The following is a 25,540-nucleotide window of genomic DNA, read 5'->3' as shown; positions in this document are numbered from 1 at the left end:
ACACGCACACACACTCCACAAGGAGAGGCCAATGCAGATCAAGAATGCCACCCAGGCCCCTTAGAACAGCCTCGCTTGAAAGCCGGGAGCAAACTTAATTATACTCAGGTGTTGTATAAAATAATTCTTAGGCAGGGAGCACCAATTCGGGCTCCCAACAGCTACTGCTTCACAAACACGCAATCCAGCCAGTGAGAAGGAAGCCGCTGTGGATGGTGAGGAGCCCTTTCTCTCCCCCTCAGGGTTTCCTCTGCTGAAGTCCAAAGCAGCTTTCCCAGCTTGGCTACGTCCTCTCAGAGCCAAACTACAAGTGACGCCTTACACAGGTTGGACGCTAGTTGGCTTCCCTCAAGTTCTGATGGGAAATGCAGGCGGCGTCCTGGTTTTACAGCTTGGCTCTCCATTACAGCTGCAAGACCAGGATGCCTACATTTCCCATCAAAACTTGAGGGAAGCCGACTAGTGTCCAACCTGTGTAAGACGTCACTTGTAGTTTGGCTCACAGTCACACCAGCATCTCCCAAAGTGGGTCTGAACTGCAGCTGGACTTTCCCAAGCCACATCCAGCAATAAGGCTCAGCTCGGGCAGCTAAGGAGCAGTCAAGAAAAGAGTGCGTGTGAGCATGTACAGAGCGCTTTCCAAAGGTCAAAGTAGATGAGATCCCGGAAGGTCTGCAAATGGATCCCAAACATATTTTTTTAATTGCTAAAATAGCAGCCATGTGTGGGAGGGAAATAACTCATTCCCCCCCGCCCCAGCATCTTCTCCCCCCATTGTGGTGCCAATCTCCCATTGTCAAATAGCCCCTTTGGAGCTGCCATTCGCCTAGCAGAGGGGTGAGGGTAGGATACAAGTTGCTTATATCCCCCAATAAGGGGTCATCTGAGACCGAGCAATGAGTATGGTGGGGCAGAAAGCCCTGCCTGCACACCACAGACCCAATCTGGCATCTTTTCTTAAAGTAGAGAACTTCTGATGGGGCCGCCCGGTCTTGCCGAGCTTGACTCTGCGCAACCATGTCCAGCAGCCCCTCGCTAGCATACAAGGCCCCAAATCAGAAGCTACAGATGTGCAAGAGACTTAGGGCCTCTCACTTAGCACTGCCTCTGTCCCAAAATGTTCCCACAAGACTCTTCTCGTGAGCATGAACGGCTCTCGCTCCAACCTGTCTCAAGATCTTCACTCCCTCCTAAAGTCTCGGAAGAATGAAAAAGCTGCATGCCCATGTATAGGAATGAACTCCAGGCAATGACCGCACAGGATCAAGAGTTTGCAGGTGGCTTTCCCTAAGTGTTCCTACAGACCCATTCAGCCCAGCACCTCCCCGCACCAGGGGCTCCTCCGCTCAAACCCATCTGTATGTTCGGCACTGTGCTCTGATAAATGTGATGGCACAGAACAAAGCCAACTGCCCTCTCTCCAGGCATCCATCAAGTTAAATGCCTTCAGTCCGAGCCAATTTTAAATTATTACCTAGGCGCATTTAGACGTGGAGCAAGACACTTTGCTCCCCCCTTGATGCTCATCAATATATTGTGGAACTGGCTGAACATGGTAGGAATTCAAGCAGTTCCCCTCATTCAAGTCGTGACATTGGGAAAGAAAGGCCTTACAATCCTTCTGATGGCTGGTTTTAAACAGGTGTCGGAAAAGTTACCAGAGAGATAAGCAGCCTGTAGTGGCCAAGAGTTCATCGCAATGGGTTTCTTCAGTCTCACTGATCCAGAGGAGTTAGCCGTGTTAGTCTGTAGTTTCAAAATAGTAAAGAGTCTAGTAGCACCTTTATTGTAGCATAAGCTTTCGGGAATCGCAGCTCTCTTCGTCAGATGCATCGTCAGCTTTCACGAACCGCAGCTCTCTTCATCAGATCTGCATCTGACAAAGAGAGCTACGGTTATCGAAAGCTGACGATGCATCTGACGAAGACAGCTGCGGTTCTTGAAAGCTGACAATACATCTGATGAAGAGAGCTGTGGTTCTCGAAAGCTTATGCTACAATAAAGTTGGTTAGTCTTAAAGGTGCTACTCTTTACTATTCAGCGTCACTGCCTCTTACCGTTGTGAAGCCACATTCACAAAGCACTGAACAGTTCACCCACTAAGAGGGTACGTGAGCTGGGTCCAGGCCATCGAGCTTTATCTTACTGGTGAGGTGTTCTTGCAATAGCCTTCTTGCTCACTATGACTGCTGGGACTTGGTCAGGTGCCTGGCTGAGCAGCCAGTGGGGTGAAGTGACCAGCCAGGTTTTGGGGACCCCAGAGATGCCCACCACCTGCCCCTTCCTACCTACCTACCCACACACACACCTTTCCCTAGTGCTTGCGAGCTTTCCTATCGTCTGCTCCCCTTCCCTGGACAGCATATGCAGCTGGGAGAAAGGGGGATGAAGCACTCCTAAACAAGCAGGGGAAGGCCATGTATGCAGGCATCAGTGGAGATACACATGGTGGGGGGGGGGCGTTGAGAGCAGCCTGAAGCCCTGGGACCCAGCAACTGCCCCACCCTCCTGGTATGCAGATACTGACTCTGCTACCATCTGTGGGATTATGACTGAATGCCTCTTAAGTCAAAATTGCCCACCCCCCACCCCCCGCCAATACTACAGCACTATGGAGCTGGCCTCAGATATTTAGGCTGTCCAGCCCAACACAGCACACACATTTGTTGCACTTAGAGCAGACATTGCTAGGGTTACCAGGCAGTGGCTAGAGGAGTCTGGGGGAGGTCAGGGACATGGGGGCGGGGGGAAATCAGCCAACAGCATAACATCAATTTAGGGGAAACCCAGAAGTGACATCAGTCCACTTTAGGAGTTACTGAAAGTCGGTGGTTTTACCATAGAGTTTTCCATGATTTCTAGAGCAGACTGACATCACGTCCCTGGATTAGGGTTGCCAGCTCCAGCTTGAGAAATTTCTGATTCTTGGGGTGGAGCCTTGAGACCCTTGGGTTTGGGTAAAGGAGGGATCTCAGCAGGATATAATGCTGTAGACTTCACCCTCCAATGCTGCCATTTTCTCCAGGGAAACCGCTCTCTGTGGCCTGGAGATCAGTAGTAATTCTGGGAGATCTCCAGCCCGCCCCCTGTAGGCTGGCACCCCTATCCTGGAAGTGATGTAATGCCATGAGCAATTTTTTAAAATTTAACTTTCTTTCTCCCGCTGGGCATAGCAGCAGCCACAGGAAACGGGAACCAGGGGCAGGGGACCCCCCCCCACCTCTAGCCAGAACCTGGCAGCCCCAGACAACAAGAAGAGGCTGGATGAATATTTATCAGAGATGCTTTAGGCTGATCCTGCACTGGGCAGGGGGTTGGACTAGATGGTCTCTGTATGGACCCTTCCAACTCTAGGATTCTATGATTCTACGAACGCTGAGCTGGACACAGCAGCCTGACACAACATAGCATTTTTTCACATAAATGGTACGATAATAATAACAACAACAACAACAACAACATCATTCGATTTATATACCGCCCTTCAGGACAACTTAATGCCCACTCAGAGCGGTTTACAAAGTATTATTATTACCCCACAACAATCACCCTGTGAGGTGGGTGGGGCCGAGAGAGCTCCAGAGAACTGTGACTCGCCCAAGGTCACCCAGCTGGCTTCAAGTGGAGGAGTGGGGAATCAAACCCTGTTCTCCAGATTAGAGTCCTGCCACTCTTAAGTGACTAGCCCAAGGTCACCCAGCTGGCTTCAAGTGGAGGAGTGGGGAATCAAACCCGGCTCTCCAGATTAGAGTCCTGCCACTCTTAAGTGACTCGCCCAAGGTCACCCAGCTGGCTTCAAGTGGAGGAGTGGGGAATCAAACCCGGCTCTCCAGATTAGAGTCCCGTGCTCTTAACCACTACACCAAACTGGCGTAGGCATCAACAGGGGTCCACCAGAACCCACCAGCACCAGAACCCACTTCCTTGTTCCACTGTGGAAGCCAAAGCAAATCAAAGACCTCCCCGATACACACCCTGCGTGCCAGCAGAGACTGCAGAACAGCTTCCTTAGCAAAGAATGTGCTGCTCCTTACACATGGGGTGGGGGGTGGGGGGAGAGCGATGAAAACTATCAACAGTGTTGTTTAACATGGAAGGGGGGGGTTAAGCTGCAGCATTCCGTCCCTCCTATGCCCGTCTCGTCTTCTGCTCCTATCAAATAACAGCAACATTGTGGCCGCCTAACTTTTTAAATGGTCTTTTATCTGCGGATATTATTTATTGCTCTGTTAAACCGGGCAGCTCCCTGCATGGTGAACCTCTCCCCCCCCCCACATATACACACACACTTGTTTCTTTTTCAGATCGCAGACAAGGGGGCTAGCCTTCCAGACGCCAATGGACTCATCTTCTTTCAACAACATTAATTATCTCCGGCTTTCCATAACAAGGGGCGGGGGGGGGGGGGGAGAACATTGTGACCCCTCCACTTGCCAGCAGTTAAAAGAGCCTGAAGCAGAGGAGTCTTTTATCTTTGCATCATGGAAACAGTTGCCTTTGATCCACCTCTTTCTCCCCCAACAGTCTCCCCCCCCCCCAAAAAACCCTTCTTTATCAGGGTTATCAAAAATGTCTTGCAAAAAAAAAAAATTAGGAGCTGGCGTAGGGGGGATGGAAAGCTAGAGATTCAGTTGCACCAGTGAGTATCCATTCCATTCTTACTGGTGGGCTTTGCCCCCCCTCCCAAATTCTTGGCAACGCTTCCATGGAGAGGGGCTCAAGCCTATGTGGAAACCGGAGCCCCCAACTGTGACCCCACAGAACACGTGCTGCCATCTTACACCAGGCACCTGAACCCCCAAACAAGAACTCAACAAGGAGGAGGAGGAAGAGGCTTCTGCCCACTTCAGCAACTGGAACGGACTTCTAGGTTGGGGGGGGCGGGGGGTTGCACCTGTAGAGTCTCTCTACATGAGACATCTGACAGGTAAAGAACACGTGTTGGGAGATGCAATGTTAGCCGGAAGTTTAAAAAGAGAGCCGGCGGCAGGGCAAAGGCAGTGCTGTACACTGGAGCTGTGTGAAGGGCCTGTGAAATGCCGGAAGGGAAACTTCAGCCCATTCTAACAGTTCCAGGTCCAAGCCTGGCTCTGGAAGGCAGCTCCAGCCCATGTCCATTCCTCACTGGCCTCTGGTTGCCACCCCACACAGTTTTAGACAGGAGAGGTGAAATTGACAGAGCCTTTGGGGAAGCAAAGATGAAGTTAACAGACCCTCTGAGGAGCAATCTCCGCAGGCTCTGTCTTTTTAAACTATGCGTCCAGGCTAACGTTGCCTCTTCCTACATTTGATGAACACGCACCGAGGTTTCTTGTGTAGAGAGACTCATAGCATAGTGGTTAAGTGGCTGGACTGTGAATCAGCACTCTGCTGGTTTGACTCCCACTGCTGCCATATGCTCAACAAGAGGCCTTGTGTAAGCCACTCCTCTCAGCCCAATTTCCCAGCTGTATTGAGGCGATAGCAACAACACTGGCTTTGTTCAGACCCTAATCTGTCTAGAAGAAAGGTATATAAGTACAGTTATTATTATTAAATTCTTTTTTATATTTTGAACCTTTCAGCCGTTATTAAAATAGGCAGTGTGACGTAGTGGCTAGAGTGATAGAGCCAGTTTGGTGTAGTGCGCTTCCATGGCAGAGCGTGGGACTCTAATCTGGAGAGCCGGGTTTGATTCCCCACTCCTCCACTTGAAGCCAGCTGGGTGAACTTGGGTCATTCACAGGTCTCTAGAGCTCTCTCAGCCTCCCCCCCCACCTCAAGGTTTTTTTTGTTATGCGGATAATAATGACATACTTTGTAAACTGCTCTGAGTGGGTGTTAAGTCATCCTGAAGGGCGGTACATTATTATTATTAAAAGGATCTGAGCAACCCAGGTTCAATTCCCTGCTCTGCCATGGAAGCGCACTGGGTGACCTTCGGCCAATAACGAACTCCCAGCCTAATCTACCTCACAGGGTTTGCCGTGAGGAAGAGGCGAACGATGTGAGCTGTTTTGGGTCCCCAGTGGGAAGAGAGTTGGGGTATGTGGTAGTGGAGCATGCCATCAAGTCATAGCTGACTTATGGCGACCCCTGGTGGAATATTCATGGCAAGAGACTAATAGAAGTGGTTTGCCCTTGCCTGTCTCTGCAACCCTGGTCTCCCTTGGAGATCTCCCATCCAATTACTAACCGAGGCTGACCCTGCTTAGCTTCTGAGATCTGACGAGACCAGGCTCACCTGGGCTCTCCAGATCAGGGCGGGGTATAAATAAAGGAAAATTAAATAAATAAAATCCCCGCAATTGCTGTAAACTCTGGCAGTGGTATACTCGTGGGCCCTGATTTGATTCCCATTTCTCACTCAATATATATCTTCATAAGAAATAAAAATGGCTTAGCGTATCTTTCTCCTGCAAGCCGTCACAAAAAGCAATGTTCTTGAAAAAAATTAGAAGAAGGATGGATGCAAGTCTGGAAAAAAGATTTCATTTTAAATTAAAGTTCAGGATTAAAGGCAAATAGGGCTCTCGTATGTTATGGTGAAAAGCATTTTCAGAAAGTCTCAAGTGGTTAGCCCCGTAATCTTTTTGCAAAGGGCTAAATTTAGAACTTCTGTATACAAGTTCTTTGGGACTACAAGCCACATACAAGACTGCAGGACTTCTGCTTCACTTTCTAAATCAGTAGAGTACAGAAAAAGAAACCTGTGTGCCATCCAAAAGAGAACCTTTGGGGTTGTATTAAACTCCTACTCAACACTGAAGTGTCTGCAGCCTCTCTGAACCAATCTGGCAGGGTGCTAGGGTAAAGGGTTGGGGGTGCAATCTTTCTCTTTCCTTTTTAATAGCCAATCAGGAGACTGCCACTCCCCACCCCACCCCACAACCTGATGCCTTATCAGGATTAAGCCTGAGCCAAAAGATCAGACCCTTTCCATCAATGCTTTGGAGTTTTTGCAAGGAGGGGCTCCAAAAAGTAGCTGAAGTGTCTGCCTTCTCAGAGCTGGAGCAGGAAGCAGGGCCCTCGCTCTGAACAGGCTTGCCAACAATGCACCAAAGCAGCCAAGTCTCACAGGCTACATGACATGGTAACATTCACAGCACGATCCCCCAAATGGCTGGAATCATGTTCTCAGAAGAGGACACTGCGGTTTGAACACAGAGGCAAAAAGGAAAGAAGGGCTGAGAAGCACATTTTTGCCCTCTTCCAAAAGAACTAATTTTGCACAGTTGCTGGCACACTCGCAGTTTATTTATTTATTTAATTAATTTGTCAGTTATTGCAACTGGGCGCAGTCTGGCATCAGCAACTGGCCGCGCTGGGCTCTTTCTAGACCAGATGCACGAAGGGGCATAGCAGCAGCCAGCACCTCTGCCTCTGCTCTCACCGCATGGTGGGCTCATTTGGGTCCCAGAAAATGTGTTCCAGCATCTGGCCAGATTCCCAAGTCAGCTTGGGGTAGGTCTCCTTACTGGCAGGGCCCCAGGGCCTACAAAGAATATGATCTGGCACACCTGTCCAGTAAAACTGGGAATAGAAGTGCTCTCTGAGCTCTGCTCCGTAATTCTGGAAGCATCTTCCTTGGAGAGTCAAAACCTGAACATAGTAAAGAGTCCAGTAGCACCTTTAAGACTAACCACTTTATTGTAGCATAAGCTTTCGAGAGCCACAGCTCTCTTCGTCAGATGATGCATCTGACGAAGAGAGCTATGGATGTTGAAAGCTTATGCTACAATAAATTTGGTTAGTCTTAAAGGTGCTACTGGACTCTTTACTATTTTGCTACTACAGACTAACACAGCTAACTCCTCTGGATCTAAAATTTGGACGTGGTTCTGAAGCACCATGCAGTATACTTTAAAATTAAGGCAGTGTCATGTTTGTAATCTGCGAGAGGTATCGGCGTCCCATTTTGATTTAATTGGAAAAAGAGAAAGAGAGTGCGCTTAAGCTGAGGCTACTCTGAGCTCTGGGGATAGGCAGGGCAGAAATTCAAATATAAAAATGCCATCATCACATCTAATAAATAAAAAAAATTGACTAAGTTCATAGCTATTTGAGATGATGAATGCTCACAGATATATAACCACTGTTCAGGCAAGTACTACATTACACGTAAATCAATACCATAAAGAACAATTTGCTAAAAATATCAACACCCTGTTTACTTCCAGACTGTATTAATAACATTTGGATCTTCACAGCCTGTAACAATGAATTCTGCATCTGTTCCCATGGTCAGAATAAGAACAAAGTTATAATGAATCCCCGTTCTGCCATGGCAACTCAAAGTGACCCAGACCTAGTCACACCGTTTCAGCCTAACCTACCTCACAGGGTTGTTTTGAATAAGCTGTTTTGAGTTCCGCTGGGAAGAAAGGCTAGGTATAAATTAAGTATATAAAGAAAAATATAATAATAACAATAAGCAGGGCTTTTTTCTGGGAAAAGAGGTGGTGGAACACAGTGGGTTGCCCTCAGAGGAAAATGGTCACATGGCTGGTGGCCCCGCCCCCGATCTCCAGACAGAGGCATTTGACAGATGAGGGCATTTGAAATTCCCCTCTGTCTGGAGATCAGGGGGCGGGGCCGCCAGCCATGTGACCATTTTCAAGAGGTTCCGGAACTCCGTTCCACCGCGTTCCCGCTGAAAAAAAGCCCTGACAATAAGTCAAAAGAGTTTATTGTCTATAGCCATAGGCTGTCACAATTCACCAAACACTGACTAATAAACAATTAAATCCCTTATCACAGTTTATATAGGTTACTAAAATTAATTAAAATAATACAGTATGCCAAACTATCCCTGGAGTCACGAAACAGCCTCATTCAGTACCACCTTAGATCTTATCTTTTGGCTGCGAGTGCAAACTGGGAGACTCTACAGGACACATGATTATCAGTGTCAGATAACAAAAACACAATCTTCTCAATTTCAGAGTATAACAACAATAACAATAACAATAACAACAATAACTGCACTTATATAGATCCAGAGGAGTTAGCTGTGTTAGTCTGTAGTAGCAAAACAATAGAGTCCAGTAGCACCTTTAAGACTAACCAACTTTACTGTAGCATAAGCTTTCAAGAGCCACAGCTCTCTTCCTCAGATGCACATATCTGATGAAAGGAGCTGTGGTTCTCGAAAGCTTATGCTACAGTAAAGTTGGTTAGTCAGATGCATCTGACGAAGAGAGCTGCAGTTCTCGAAAGCTGCCGATGCATCTGACAAAGAGAGCTGTGGCTCTCAAAAGTTTATGATACAATAAAGTTGGTTAGTCTTAAAGGTGCTACTGGACTCTTTACTATTGTGCTTATATACTTCTCTTCTAGACAGATTAGGTCCCCACCCAGAGCGGTGAACAAGTCAGTGTTATTATTATCCCCACAATGCAGCTGGGGAGCTGGGGCTGAAAGGCGGGGCTTATTGAAGGCCACCTGCAGAGTTCATGGCAGTAGTGGGATTCGAACCAATCGAGTGCTGATTCACAGCCGAACCACTTAACCACTGTGCTACAGCAGCTTGAAATGGGGATGCTTGTAAGTAAGTTCTTTTGAAAATCAATGCTCCCAAGGAAGTGTTTACACTCGACTGCCAACTGTCTTTGAAACTCCATGCTCAAGAAGGTCCTCTATGTAACTGAGCCAGGATGCAGCCTTTCGGCCCTTCTCACACATTGGTCATAAACCCAAGTTTGCTGCCAACTGCACACTTGACAGGGAAAACTCCAGAACTTCGCATCAATACACGAGGTTGCAAGAGAACCCTGTGCAACTTGACCATGCTCCATGATTCCCCGGGCACCAGTCTCGACAGAGGTGGAACCCCAACATTTGGGACCATTACCTCCTTGCATTTCTATTCCTCCTCCTTCCTTCACAAAGGACAGAGATTTCTAGGAGGCCTCCCGTACAGGATCTGACAAGAGTAGGCCTTGCTTGGCTTCAGCAGGACAAGTATATCCTGTACCTTCCCACTGAACTCATTTACCATCAACAGCGCCAGAGAATCTCCACTTTCATACAACCACATGACCAGAGAATGAAGTCAAAAGGCCAGAGAACTAAACGGCATACCCTGCAGCCCAAAGAGACTAGCTAGGATAAGAAGCCAACTCACTTGCCTGGCACTAAGGACTGGCTTGGCAAACTCAGTATTTCCCAAGTCCAAACGGCACTGGCTGCCCAGCCCAACCCACGATTTTTGCGTCAAGTACCCCAAACGGCAGAGATGAAATTCAGATTTTCGATCCTCTTTAGTAATTCCTCCAGCTTTACCTAGTACTGTTTTAGTCACAGCTAGGGCTTTTTTTCTGGGAAAAGAGGTGGTGGAACTCTGGACTGCACAATGACGTCACTTTGGGTCAGCTGGAACAAGGGGGGAGTTTTTAAAAGTTTAAATCGCCCTTGGCAAAAATGGTCACATGGCCGGTGGCCTTGCCCCCTGATCTCCAGACAGAGGGGAGTTTAGATTGCCCTCCGCGCCGCATGGCACGGAGGGCAATCTAAACTCCCCTCTGTCTGGAGATCAGGGGGCGGGGCCACCGGCCATGTGACCATTTTCAAGAGGTGCTGGAACTCCGTTCCACTGCATTCCTGCTGAAAAAAAGCCCTGGTCACAGCATACTTGGCCTTCAAGCATCTGAGCTGGGGTTGGGGGGGGAAGGGGCTGGCCAGAAGTCAGTTTCCCAGCTGATTGGCGGTTTCAACTTTGGTCTCCGAGGTCTAAATCCAACATTCTGTCTATCGCTTCACACTGGCTTGTATATGGAATTCCCTGCCCCACAAAACGCCCACCTCTGTTCAGTTTTAGAAAGCTGGAGTAGACCAGTGGCTTTTCATCCTTAATCCACTACCACCCATCAAGTCAGCATTATTACTGAAGTCCCCCTGCCCCAAAACCAAAAGTAAAAAATCAGGACCCCAAAAATGCACACCAGGCAAGAGGTGCATATGAACACGATACACAGATCTCAGACCTACGTTCAGTCAGATGTTTGCACCTGATAACCATCAGCCAACTCTTTAACATTTGATTTCTATTTGTTGCGAGCCACTTTTTTAAAGAGCCTGTGGGAGAAATCTGGGAATTTATCCGAGTAAGGTGACTCTCTGCTGCTGGTTGTCAAAAGCCATTCTAAGTGGGAAGATGGGGTTACCTAAAACCCCCATGTCCCCCATTTGTCTCCAAAAGTTCTCAATTCCCTCCCTCCCCAGATTTGTAGCCCACCCCTGGAGAACTGTATGCCCCCTGCTTAGAATCGCAGGAGCAAACTTTATGAAAGTTTACTTAAAATAAATGAACCCTTCCTTTCAACCATACGAGAGTCTCACGAACAACAAGGGCCAGAGTGTGATGTAGTGGTTAGAGCGGCAGTCTAGGATCTGGGAGACCCAAGGTTTTTTTTTTTAAAAAATTATATTTTATTCAGTAATTTTTCAGTTTTTTAAACAATTAATAAACACAAAAACAAACATTAAGAGAGCCAGTTCGGTGTAGAAGAGCCAGTGGTTAAGAGCACGAGACTCTAATCTGGAGAGCCGGGTTTGATTCCCCACTCCTCCACTTGAAGCCAGTTGGGTGACCGTGGGTCAGTCACAGCTCTCTCAGAGCTCTCTCAGCCCCACCCACCTCACAGGGTGTTTGTTTGTTGTGGGGATAATAACAACATACTTTGTAAACCGCTCTGACTGACTGTAAAGTTGTCCTGAATGGCAGTATTTAAATCAAATGTTGTATATATTTATTTATGTATCTTAATTTTTGGATGTTGTTGTTGTATATAATTTTTGGATGTTGTTGTTGTATATATATATTTATGTATCTTAATTTTTGGATGTTTTTAATTTATGGTCTTCAATGGTATGAACTATCTGATGTAATTTTAACTTTATGCGTGAATTGTGATCCGCCCAGAGCCTGCTGTCGTGGGGAGGGTGGAATACAAATCTAATAAATTAAATTAAATTAAATTGTTGTTGTTGTTATTAAACCAGTTTAAAACATTTGGCTACATAGTTCTTGCCTTCCTAACAATACTCAAGCGAAGTTGACTAGGTAATATACAAGACTTACAAACTATTTACATATATTGCATCTATACAATATTCTACAAAAAGAATTTAAAGATAAGCCAGGCTTTGATAGTATTCCCATCTTGAAGGTGTATATTTGAGGGTTCATTGTTATTTAAATATTCCAAAACTAGAAACTGTTGCTCCAAGAGATTAGAGTTGCAGGGCTTTTGTTCAGCTGGAACGCGGTGGAATGGAGTTCCAGAACCTCTTGAAAATGGTCACATGACTGGTGGCCCCACCCCCTGATCTCCAGACAGAGGGGAGTTTAGATTGCCCTCCGCGCTGCATGGCGTGGAGGGCAATCTAAACTCCCCTCTGTCTGGAGATCAGGGGGCGGGGCCACCAGCCATGTGACCATTTTCTCCGAGGGCAACCCACTGAGTTCCACCACCTCTTTCCCCAGAAAAAAAGCCCTGATGAGTTGTGTTTTCAATGTTCCATTTGGTCTGCCAAGGGAGACAGAAGTTTGACCTTCCACTCGGCCAGCCACTTATTCTCAACCCAACCTTCTTCACAGGGTTCTTGCGGGGATAAAAAGGAGAAGAGAACAAGGTAAGCCACTTTGGTTCCCGGTGAGGAGAAAGACAGGGTATAAATGAATTTAATTAACTGATTGATTGATTAAACTACGGTTGACATAAGCTGCCAATCAACAAACAGCAGAGGTGCTGCAAAATTTGCTCATCTGACCAGACACCTGTAAATGCTTGGAAGAAAAAACAGCTCTACACAGCAGCTTACCAACGTGAGTTTTTTAAAAAAGTAACATAAATAAAAGTCACAAAATCCACAACACAAATCCAGCAGCTGCCGGAGACACCATTTTGTAGCAAAAGTCAATGGCTGTTAAAAGCACAGCCAGAACAGATGGCCTTAGCCCATTTCCTGAAGGGCAGCAGCAGGTGGCTCTCCCTAAGGATATGGACGGGAGGGAATGAAAGCTCCATCCCTGACAGCCATCCACGTCCCCTGCTTGGAGACTGGTCGGCACCTCGGACCTTGGGCAGCACCCACCAGTGGGACCCCCTGCACCCCGTAATGGCATTTTGTGGGTGGCTCCTGAAATGGGTGGGTGCTGCTTTGACCTTCCCTTCCTGGAAAAGTTTGTAGTATCTTAATTCCTGCCCTGGAGGGGGTTTAGCATAACATTATTTTAGATAATTTTAAACAATGTATTTTTAGATTTAGTTTTTGGGTCTTATTTACTATTTGAGCTGCTACAAGAGATGTGATATATTTAAATAATGTGTAACCAAAATATCAGAATAGTAAAGAGTCCAGTAGCACCTTTAAAACTAACCAACTTTATTGTAGCATAAGCTTTCGAGAACCACAGCTCTCTTCGACAGATGCATCTGTGGCATAAGCTTTCGAGAACCACCGCTCTGACGAAGCATCTGACGAAGAGAGCTGTGATTCTCGAAAGCTTATGCTACAGATGCATCTGTCGAAGACAGCTGTGGTTCTCGAAAGCTTATGCTACAATAAAGTTGGTTAGTCTTAAAGGTGCTACTGGACTCTTTACTGTTTTGCAACTACAGACTAACGGCTAACTCCTCTGGATCTCTTCCTACACAAGTGACTCTACATACTAAACAAACAAACAAAGCTAGCATGCTAAACTGGTGATTTCCCAAATGTGTGTCACAAGAAATAAATGAATAAGGAAAGATTCCCACGAAGCCACGGGAAGCTGCCTGCTGCATGATCTACTTCTCTGGTGTGCCTCATTCCTTCTGGTCCACCTGTGCTGATGATCAATCATGCTGTGTTTCTGCATCAGATTTGACTCGATTGTTCCATTTCTCCCAATGCAAAAAATTACCTCCTCTGAAAAGAGTCGCATCTCTGAATGAGTCACTGCTCTGTGCTTGCCTCTTTCCGTAGCAGCATATGCCTCCAAATTTAACATAGTGGAAAGAGTGCCTCAGCTACCGGAAGTCTGGGAAACCCTGATCTACACCTAAGAAAGCTACACTTGACACATTAAAAGCCCCTTCCTCTCGACTTGCCCGGAAACCAGGTGCCGACTGTTCAAAGAGATATCTCCAGTTGTAACTACATAACTCAAAATAAAAAGACGAAGCTTGAACACGGTGCAATTAAAGCAAGAGGCATTGATTTCTACACGGTACTGGCCTGCCTCATTAATTCCAGATGCTCCTACAAACTAAGCCTTCTTTGCAATAGGAGGCAAAAAAGGAGGATATTGAATTCTGAAGTTTCTCTGCACAACCACCTTTTATTGCCAAGAAACAGACTTGGAAACAGACACCAACAAACTGACTCGGTTTCTCTGGACCAGCTGCCTGTACGGCTCCCGAAACAAGCCCTTGTGTATTGTGTGATGGTGCCAAAATGTTGTGCAGTCCGAGATCATGCAAAGCAGAAAAGAAATGTAAAAAGTGAGGTGCTGGATCAGACCAGACCCCTCTAGTTCTGGTCCAGCATTCTGCTTTCCACAGCTTCCAACTACATGACTGCAAATATGTAAAAATGCCCATCACCGAGACAGACAACGGGTGCATCTATCTCGGGGTTCTTTGTGCTGATTGGCAATGGCTCTCCAGGCCAGAGGAAGTCTTGTCTCGAGTCCCCTTTTCTTGAAGAAGTAAAGGATGAAACCTGGGACCTTATCAGGGCTGTTTTTCAGCAGGAACGTGGGGGAACGGAGTTCTGGAACCTCTTGAAAATGGTCACATGGCTGGTGGCCCCGCCCCCTGATCTCCAGACAGAGGGGAGTTGAGATTGCCCTCTGCGCTGCTGAGTATAGGGCAGAATATCTCACTTGTTTAGTGGCCACACATTATCGCAGAGCTTATTCGTTAGCTCGGTTTAATGTGCTACCTTCTGCGATACTTTATGGGAGATTCCATAAAACGCCATATGCTAACAGGTTATGCACTTGCGCTCAGCAAGACATAGAAACCCTGGAACATGTGTTTTTGGTATTGTACTTATTACTGTGATATACGTCCCACGCTCATTGACCCACTGTTGAGATAGCAAATTGGAAAATCTGATAAATGTAATCTTCCTACTGGCTACCCAGAACCAAAAAGTTATCGAAACTGTTGCTAAATTTTTGTATCTTGCATCTATGAGGCAAGTTGTGTATTTGTAGACTGAGTTCTGGTTGCGTCGAGTGTTTTTGTTAACATGGATGTAATGCCAATAAAGATTGCTGCTGCTACAAACTTTAACAAGTAAAAACAAACAATAAAATCAATAAAGCATAAAACAAAGCAAACAGCATCATGCTCTATCCCCAGACCACGGGGCTGCAAAGACACTCATTCCCAAGGCTCCAAAGCCTCAAGATTGTCTTTTGTCAGGTTCCAGAAAGATATCACAATACAGAGAGTAACATGGTAAAAAACTTACAAAAGCAGAGAAAATCCCGTGTCGACTTACTAATAAGAATTAACATATCAATCAAGGTACAAATATATGATATTTAATAGTAATCCACAACAACTTAAGTCCACAGTGGAGCTTCTTAATACACAACAATAACCTTATAAGAACTCAGACCCATAGTTGGAGTAATAATTCATACGAGTGCTACAACATTATAGACCTTAAAATATAAATATAAAGTGCTAATGCTAAAGTGCCTATTAATTATATTATTGCATGTCCCTTATAAAGTGCAAAAACAAACTTAGCACAACACAATTATATAATATACAGGTCATAAGCCCTATGTATCCAAAAGGGGAAAAGTCCAGGAAATATTTACTCCAGCGGAGACCACTCCCAGTGGCTGTGATAGGTTCCCGAAACGTTGATATCTGTCCTCTAACGGGTTGTCTAGATCATATTTGGTCCCGTTTCAAATTCCATTCTTTATCAAAGAGTACACAGTCAAAATTTCCATTCAGAACATTAGTAAACAAAGACCAATTTGCATGTTCAGTAACAGTAACCAGAAAGAAGCTGGCAGTGGAGCCAATTACACTCCTGTTCCACAGCTCCTGCTGAAAAGATTCAGCGCCCCATGGATACCAGCCTTGCACTGCAAAGAGAGCCTCATAAAAACATAGCGGGGGGCGGGGGGAAGGAGGTGTCTGTATGGGAGATGGCCCTTTCCAGACTAACTGTCATGGATTGTGGTGGTGGAGAGGGCCCTCCAGAGTTGACTTATGGCGACGCCTTGGTGGGGTTTTCATGGCAAGAGACTAACAGAGGTGGTTTGCCATTGCCTGCCTCTGCAACCCTGGTCTTCGTTGGAAGTCTCCCATCCAATTACTAACCAAGACTGACCCTGCTTAGCTTCTGAGATCTGACGAGATCAGGCTCACCTGGGCTATCCAGGTCAGGACGGGGTATAAATAAAGGAAAATTTAAAAATTAAATAAATAAATAAAATCCAACAAATTATGAACTTGCCTAAGGCCGTTTGCATATGCCCTTAAAGGGACGGCACACTAATGGAGTGCCGGCAATGTCTCCATTTGTAAAATGGATGTAGGCCATTTGGCTTCCATTTCTTTGGTGCCACAGAAAGTGCGTTCCGAAAAAAGGCACCGAAAAAACAGAAGCCAGACGGCCCGCACTTGTTTTGTGAACAGAGATGTCTGGATTCATGAGGAAAAGCCACTAGTGTTCAGTGAATGGTCTGTCCCTTTAAGGGTGTGTGGAAATGGCCTAAATCTTCTTTTCGGAATCATCAGAGCTAGCAGCAAAAGCTACACTTTGTGGTAGAGAGTTCCGTAAGTGAACAATGTTTTGGGTGTGTGTGTGTGTGAGAATAATCATTTGTTTCTGTCACTTTCACCAGGTGATCCAGAGACAGGAGCATATGGTAGGTGGGGGGAGGGGAAGAGAGAGAGAGGGAACTGTCTCAAATGTTATTATATTATTATGTCTCCTTTACATAGCTCTTTTTCTAAACAAGCAGACCTCCCTCATACACAAAGAGTTCCAAACTCTTGCTTCAAGCCAAAGAATTCAGAGACTTAGCCATGCAAATCAAGAAAAATACACATAAGAAATGTGTACAATTTGCTATAATTTAAAGCCAATTAACATACTTCATTTGAAAATAAACTTTTCCTGGCATATCACTGGATGCACTTTAGCAAACATGTTTCATTTCCTCTCTCTGAACATCAGTTGTAACATTCTGCACAGAAACAATATCCATTTTCCCAGTTCTGTAAGGCACCCCCCCAAATTTTTATTATAAATCAAAGTCAGGGCCTTTTCTGTTGTGGCACCTTGTTTTTGGCTCTCCTTCCCCAGAGCTGTTCACAAGGGAAGGTTTAGATTAGAGGCGGGCATGAACCAAACCGAAGTTTGTCACAAACTGGGCCAATTTGTGGTTTGCGAACCAGTGGTTCGTGGGAACTTATTTCTCACGAACTGTGATGAATTTTAGCCTGGTTCGTTTGGTTCGTATTTCAGTTTGTCACTGCAGACAGCCTGGCACTGATCAGTTTCCTAGGCAAGAGGGGGTGGAGATGGACTCTCTGCAGACCTGCTGACCCGGAAGTGACATTTTCACAAACTGGTTTGCGAACCAGGGCAAGTTTGTGAAAGTTTGTGGTTCGTGAAATGCGACGAACCAAAAATCGCACAGTTCGGAATTTTCCCAGTTCGTACACATCTCTAGTTTAGATGCCAAGGCATTTTTTAAAATTCTCCCAGGCCTCTACAGATTCTGCTGAATCTGGCAGGCATTTTGTTTTGATGGATTGATCTGTTTTACTTTCCTGTGACATGTTTCTTTGTGCTAACAGATTTTCATTTTTGAGCTTTTGGATACAACAGTTTTATGCTTCTGCTTATTTGCAAATCTCATTGTCATAATTGTATGGTGAATATAATTTCATATTAAGGTGCTGTATTACATGATGTTTCTTGATACACTGTTAACAGTTACTTGAAATTTGTCGTTTCCCTGTGCTTTTAATTAAGACTTTAAATGTGTATTTAATCTGTTCCTCTCTCAAGCAATTAATAACTTTTCCAAGAAGCTGAATTTTAAAAAACTAAAAAATAACAGACAAGCAATAAAATGCAACATACCATCTTAAAACAGATTAAGAGAGCAGCACCAAAATTTTAACTATTTAACCTAACGTTGAATTTAAAACCAAAACAGCTGAGTTAAGGAGTAAAAACCGCAGTTAAGACTCCACCATTAAAAAACCTGCACAACACCAACACAATAAAAACCTGGGTAACACTGACTGCAGTGCTTAGTCAATTAATTGGCTAGATCACTTTATAAAACCCCTTTGATAGACTGAAACACACTCCTCCATTAACAGAGGAACAGTTTTTAAAAGATTATAATAATGAAAGTACTTATAAAAATACCAGCTGGCATGTGCCATGGTAGAAGAGGCATTCCTCCAAATCTCATACACAGAAGGGCACACTTCTGCTAAGAAGACGGATGCCAGCGCAGGCACACCTTCTTTAAAAACAAAGAAAATATGCTTTCCTAACATTCAACCAATTTTATAACTCATGCCCTCAAAAAAACACACACACACACACTACAATTCTACGCATACTTTCCTGGGAGTAAATTTTATTGAATGCCATGGGACTTTCTTTTGCAAGTTGTACAGCAAGTTCTTTGGCGGGAGGGGGTTTAAATCAGACGACAGCCTTAAATAAAATATTAAACCACAGCGGTGCAGTCACAGTCACTGTGTATCATTCATGGTTATCACACTGAAGTTCCCCAAAGTTTACATACTTTTTGGGCTCGCACATTTCAGTTTGAAAATTCAGTTGGCAAATGCTAAATAGCTCCAGTTTGCTGTTTTCCCTTCCTGATAACCAAGAAGCCTCTCTGCTTCAGATGAACGGCTTTCTTTGTCTGGCTACTGCCCCTGCTTAGTTATTGGGCTGATAGAGGGGTGAGCGGCATTTTACGGCAAATAAAGCGCCAGCCATTTGAACCACCAGTTCACGTTACCCATGTATCTCCTCGGTTTTCACAGTTATCACGATGAATAGAACAAAGATCATTTCATGAGCCAAATACCATGTAGTTTCAATTGTCAATTCAGAATTCTCACAGTTTTAATGTGTGCCAAAACTGGGTGGGTTTTTCTTCTCCAATGGGAGCAAGAATCAGAGATTAGAAGGGGGGAAAATACATCTTGGTTTTTAACACAGTTTAATAAACAGCGACAGCATTAAGTCGGTTCTGATTAACTGTGCTGAAAGACACTGTTGCAGTATGCAGCATGAAATCATTATGGGATTGAGAGCAGCGCATAAAAATGAAATGCGAGTTTTTATCTTTGGTGCCCATGCTCCCACTCTCAAAAGCTTTTTAGTATTCTTTACCAACACACACAAATATCACTGATCAGTCTGTATCTAACTTGCCTTGTTAAGGGGCAGGGTTTTGTTTTTTTTTGCTTTGTGCAAAGAACTTCACAACAGAAGTCTGAAATGAAAAATCCTGCAAATTGACTTTCTGCTCAACACCCCCCCCCCCTCAACCTGCTGGTCAGAAGAGCAAACTGCAGGCAACTAAATCTGGGATGCTCACAAATAGCCAAAAATCTTCCTGGTCTGATGAGTCAGGTAACTCCAGAGGACTAGTATGGTACTACTGGCTAATACAAAGTGCTTACCACAACCAGTTTCCATCAGTCTTGGAAAAGTCTAGCAGACTGGCTGACTCTTGGTCTTTATTCTGTTGCCTGCCCACTATTGCACAAAGCTATTGCTGAGTTTCTACCAAAATTAAACTTTATGCACACACACGAATCCTCAACAGTAGGTGCCGGAACAAAAGAAATTACTGGTACCCTAACCAGAAACTGTTACTTGGCTGCTGCAGGAAAAAAATTGATGGAAATCAAGGCGGTCTCCCTTCATTTATATTTGGGATCTAGTTCTAAATCAGAGTTCATGATCTTGATTAAACAATTCCCAAGGAGGATAATGGGGGGAGAGGAATACCATAATTAAAGTAAAACTACCATAAATAGGAAACATCCCAAATTATTTCTCAAGCACCATAGTAAAAACAGACAGCAATAAACGGCTGGATTTGCACAATGCGTTCATACTCAAGGCACAGAAAATGGTGTGCAATAATGGTACGCTCATTCTACTGGGGTAGGTTCCTTTATTTTTTTACGCTTTCCACTTCATTGCGTTCCTGTCCTCCATTGAGGGCATGGAATACCTCCCCCCCCCTTACAATCCATGCTGCCAGCTTCCCACCTCCTTCTGCATCGAGTACAGATTCCTGGGTCATCCCACAAGACTCTGCTTTGGTCTCAGTTTTTGTCCTCCTGCCCGAATTTCCACTGAAAGCCTACATAGGCCATTTCCCCACGGTCTAAAACTAGTCCGATACTTGTGCAATTTCTGACATTTTGTAGCAGGTGACGTCAGAAATTGTGTTTTGTAAACTGGTGACGGCAGAAATTGTGTGAGGAAGCCGGCAGCGATCTGTGAATATCGCACTATTTTTAGACCATATGGAAATGGCCATAGTTGCGTCACCTGCATCCAAGCTCCAACACCCCCCCTCCCGCGCAATAAAGCTGGTCACCATTCAGCTGCCTCTTTGCAGCCGCCTCCTAGCATCGTTCACATAAGTCAAAGCCTGCCTTTGCAGTCGTGAGAGCTAGAAACTTGGGGTTTTAAAAAAATATATTTCACAAACGCTGAATTTCTCAGGAGCTCTGTACTCAGCGCCACATTTCCGAAGTGTCTGAGGAATCCTGGTATGCACAGTGCCTGGCCCTTAGAGCATCAAGCACGTTCAAGCACGGGGGCATTTGCACACATGCACAGCAGCGCCTTTTAAAAGAGACATTAAAAAAACACCCAGTTTCAACAAACTGTTTGCTTTCCCTGTACTTTCAATTTTCCTTTAGAAGTTTTCAAAAACATCACACACACACAGAGTGCAATCACATAAGGGGCACTGCCTCATTCAGGAAAGAAACTGGGTGGGGGGGGGGGTGCTGCTGCTCTCCCTTGGTTTTCCCAGGCTAAGTTGACCACATGCCAGGGATATCATTTGGGTGGGAGAATGGTGAGGGAGCCGATAAAGCCTTTGTATCTGGTTGTAAACAGATTAAGGCTGGACTCAGCCCCCCCCCCCCACCCGAACAGACAATGATTTAGTAGATTGTATTTCCACGTCTTTTTAAACCGTAACGCAGCAGTAAAACACAGGGCTTACGCTGGCACATCCATTTCATCGGAACCCCATTAACCCACTGTCCATTCCCCCTCCACCCCCCACCCAAAGCATCAGCTCCAGTCCCCTGCTAACTTTCTAGTGCAAAGAGCAGAAATATTACAGGGCCCCAGACTTTGCCAGCCAGCCAAGGAAACTCAATTTGGTTGGTTTTTATCTGCTGAGTTCTCACACCCAACGCTTGAAAGGAAGAACTATCAGCAGCCACGAAATATCTGCTCAACTGGCACCCAGGACTGGCCCGAGATATTTTGGTCCCGGAGCAGGCACGGGGCGGAGAGGCATCTTCGACCATCAAAAGGAACTCACCAACTTACTCTGCCTGACCAGAATATTCCACCCACCACAGGCCTGCGTCCACTCACAAATGGTACACTCCACTGGAACTGTGTACTCATTTCGACGGCGCTCCCCCAGGAGTTGACAACAGATATGCCTATATGTTCGGGAAATATCGGATGGATAAACTAAGTGAGAATGATACATATCATACAGGAAGAATCAATCTAATGATGCATATTATGGTATGAAACATATATGCTTAAAACAATACTTTCCTTCAATCATAAACCAGGACTGCAAACGCTGATGAGTTTATTTGCCGCCGGAAGCTAACATGTTTGGTTTTTAAGTCAGTCATTCACATTATGTGACAGAATTTACTTCCCTTTAAGTCTGTATAAGAGTAACTGAAGTCTCAATGACTAATCTGCAAAAGGCATTTCATCCATGAGATTGTCTATAACAACAACAACAATAACAATAATAATAATGCACTTATATACCGCTCTTCTACATAGATCAGTGCCCCACCCAGAGCGGTGAACAAGTTAGTATTATTATCCCCACAATACAGCTAGGGAGCTGGGGCTGGGAGGAGGGGCTTACCCAAGGCCACCTGCAGAGTTCATGGCAATAGTGGGATTCGAACCAGTACCGTACTGATTCACAGCCAAAGCACTTAACCACTGTGCTACAGCAGCTCTGTAAAATGCCCACATTCATATTTTTGAAGATATTATTATTGAGGAATATTAAAGACTACTTTACTTTTAAATAAGCAGCCGTCGCTGTATTTACTTGAACGTTGGTTATAAAAAAGGCACTGAGGACTCAGCAATAGGGAAAGTTATACAAGTTTACTTTACTCAATTAAAGAGGCAGGTTAGGTTACTAATCAACTAAAAATTCTTTAAATCTAGTCGGCAGTCTTCATATCTAAGCAGGCTGTGCTGGCGTCACTTACAAATATAGCCCACAATAAGAAAGAAGATTTTAACCCAAAACATTTCTTTTAAGTTTCCAACTTCGACGTGTGTCTCAACCATGTTTCCTTGAGATAAGCCCAATTATTTCATTAACTTCTTGGCTCCGGCCTGCCTTGCAACCCCCCATCGCAGCAGCACAAATGGAGCTGGCAAGTGAACTCAACATGGGGCGGGTGGGGGAAGAGGCTTTTCTATTTTTGATGCAAAGTATTTGCTGCCAATTAAACCCCTGAAGTCAAGGCAGTCGCACAAGATGTGGATTTAAGTACATTTAAAATACACCTCTCTGTCATTTGAATCGCCTTAAACAGAGCTGGCCCCAGTACTGATATTTCTTTTTGCTTTGTCCCCACCATGAGACTCAAAGTAGCAGACTATCCCATAATTCCATGCACCAAAGGAGAGAGAATGGATGACGCCACCATTGTACAGAATATTCCGCCCAGCTGTTTGGATCCATACGCAAAGAACAAGTACAAACATCTAAAGATCTTCCACACACACACAGAGCTCCGAACACCATGCAATATCCCTGTAAGGTAGATCCAGAGGAGTTAGCCGTGTTAGTCTGTAGCAGCAAAATCAAAAAGAGTCCAGTAGCACCTTTAAGACTAACCAATTTTATTGTAGCATAAGCTTTCGAGAATCAAGTTCTCTTCGTCAGATGCATGATCCAAACCTGTAAGGTAGGCCAGTCTTACCTTACGTCATCTGACGAACAGAGCTGTGGTTCTCAAAAGCTTATACTACAATACAGTTGGTTGGTCTTAAAGGTGCTACCGGACTCTTTACTATTTTGCCACAAGGTGAAAAGCTGAAGACCATAGCTGGTGCACAGGGACAAAAGGCAAAGATGGTCCTTGCGACATGTGGGTCCCCATGAACGGCTTTAAAGGCCATTACCGGCACCTTGAACTGATACCAGAAATAAACGGACAGCCAATGAGCGGTGTTAAAGTCGGCAAGACGTGTTTCCGACCACCAGCCCCTAACAGTAATCGGGCTGCCGCATTCTGAACCAGCTGCAACTTCCAGATCGTCTGCAAGTGCAGCCCAACACAGAGCATGTTCCAATAGCGCAACTACGAGGCTACAGAAGCATGGATTCGCATGGCCAGTGAAGCCTAGGGAAGGAGAGAGAGCGCTGTTTCGGCAGCTGGCAGAAACAAACTTTGCCAGAAAACACTTGCCTGTGTTTACTCATCTCCTCCTCAGCGCACAGCTGCATGAGAGTGTGTTGGGCAAGTACATGGCATGCTCCTGGTTTGCACACGTGTAGCTAAAGCCTCCCTCCTTGACCCGAGTATGTGCCCTACAACAGGCCCCACAATCCTTCGTAATGTGCTGAGTTTCCAAGGCTAGCTATCCGGCTTCCACAGCAAGCGCACTAACGTAAAAAGGTTCTCTGAGGTTAGCCAGCTCGGCATGCCCCTTTTTAGGGCAGGACTGGTTCACGCCTTCTCCCTATGGTTAACCATGTCCACCACAAGACAATCACATTGCCTGCTTTAGCTGGACCGTGAGGATCCATTTCACCAACAAGGTCACTTTTTCCCAGAGCAAGAAGCCTCTTGCTGGAAAAATCCCAATCCGTGGCACTAACCCGACTCACCAAACAAGCAATCGTCTTTGATGTATAAAGAAGGGCATATCTGCAAAGATCACCAGAGCTCAGCAAGATCAAAATTCACGTGCGCACAGCACGGAGACCTAAAACGGCTCTTGAAGGTATTTCCTCAGAGACAAAAAGAATCAGCGCTTCTTCCTTTTTAATATTAAATATTTCAATCAGGCAAGGATGCTTTGAGAAACTGATCGGTAATGAAAGGAGCTTCAGAACAACATACTGTCAGTTCCCATCCCCCCCCCTTTGCAGATTTGTCAAAGATGACTGACAGCTGTCAGTAATCATCATAAGGTACAATTAAAAGGGCTCACAGAGCAAATCTTGGGGCATGTGGAGCAATGCTGGGGAGGAGCTCCTGCGGCATACAGAAAGCTGCCACCTGCGATAGGAAGGGGATGATTGGAACTCAGAGGCAGAGTTCGAGCAGAAACAGGCCCCCTTCTCCCCAGGACGAATCCCGAAGGGCTGCAAAAAGGAATCAACCGGCTGGTTTTAATCTAGTACAGCTATCAGCAGGCAAGCCCTGATTTGATTCGGGTCTAAGGAATTTATTTCAGTAAAGTATCTCCTAGCGAGCTCTTTTCTGGTCACTTTCTTTTCTTTTTGAAAACAACGGAAGAAGTGTCGATCCGTGCTAGAGAGGGGGGAGCCCCCCTTTGGGGCCCATTTCCAAAGAGAGAACCTATTCTTGCGTTCCAGGAAAAGAATTAAAATAAAAATATTTACTCTAGGACTGCTATCGCTGGGCCGATCAGCGCAATGTTTGTGCAACCACACCACGCTGTACCCAGGCAGTGTCAGGATCACCTGGGTCGATGGGCCCTTGCATGAAGCCAAGACATGACAGAGGAGAAAGGGCCTTGCTGCCCTGTCCTGGGCCCACCAGAGCTCCCACCAAGCCCTGGTGCCTCCTGCGATCTCGCCTGGCCAGCAAGCAGATTCTGGCTCCTGAGGAACATGAGAAATGTACGAAGCTACTTCATCCGGAGTCAGCAGCCCCCCCACCAAGGACTCAGCCACAGAGAGATCTTCTCCAGCTCCTGGAAATCACTTACTGGAGCCGAACGCAGGACCTTTTGCACACAAAGCATGTGTTCTCCCCGCTAAGCGACGCTCCTTCCCTGGCTTCTCCTCACTGCCAGCTTATCCGCCTCATTGTTCCAGCTTCCTTCAGAGGGACCTCTCAACCGGCAGTCAACTCTTCTTCTGAGCTGACCCTCCCTTTGGATCTCCCCTGTACAGACTCAGTCCCCGTCTTGCAGGAGATACGGCTCCATCTCTCCTTGTGCTTGCCTACCAGAAAACCACAGATGGGTCAAGAACAAAAAGCCGCCTTCTCTTTTGCATCACCGATGCGGCCATCTGAGCACTGGGGAAACGCAACAG

At 45.6% G+C, this 25,540-nt stretch overlaps 1 protein-coding gene across 1 annotated transcript in view; it reads right to left on the bottom strand.

Moving 5' to 3' along the window:
- CUX2 (cut like homeobox 2) overlaps positions 1-25,288 on the bottom strand; it is a 163,974-nt gene extending 138,686 nt beyond the window's left edge. The window contains exon 1 of the mRNA XM_054997109.1: positions 25,210-25,288. Within this exon, the coding sequence (XP_054853084.1) occupies positions 25,210-25,245 (36 nt within the window). The 5' untranslated portion in view covers positions 25,246-25,288. The remainder of the gene's footprint in view (positions 1-25,209) is intronic.
- Between the last annotated feature and the right edge of the window lie 252 nt (positions 25,289-25,540).

This window comes from Eublepharis macularius, chromosome 13 (genome assembly GCF_028583425.1).
Source record: "Eublepharis macularius isolate TG4126 chromosome 13, MPM_Emac_v1.0, whole genome shotgun sequence".
Classification (NCBI taxonomy): Eukaryota; Metazoa; Chordata; class Lepidosauria; order Squamata; family Eublepharidae; genus Eublepharis; species Eublepharis macularius.
This window is presented reverse-complemented; position numbering and strand designations above follow the sequence as displayed.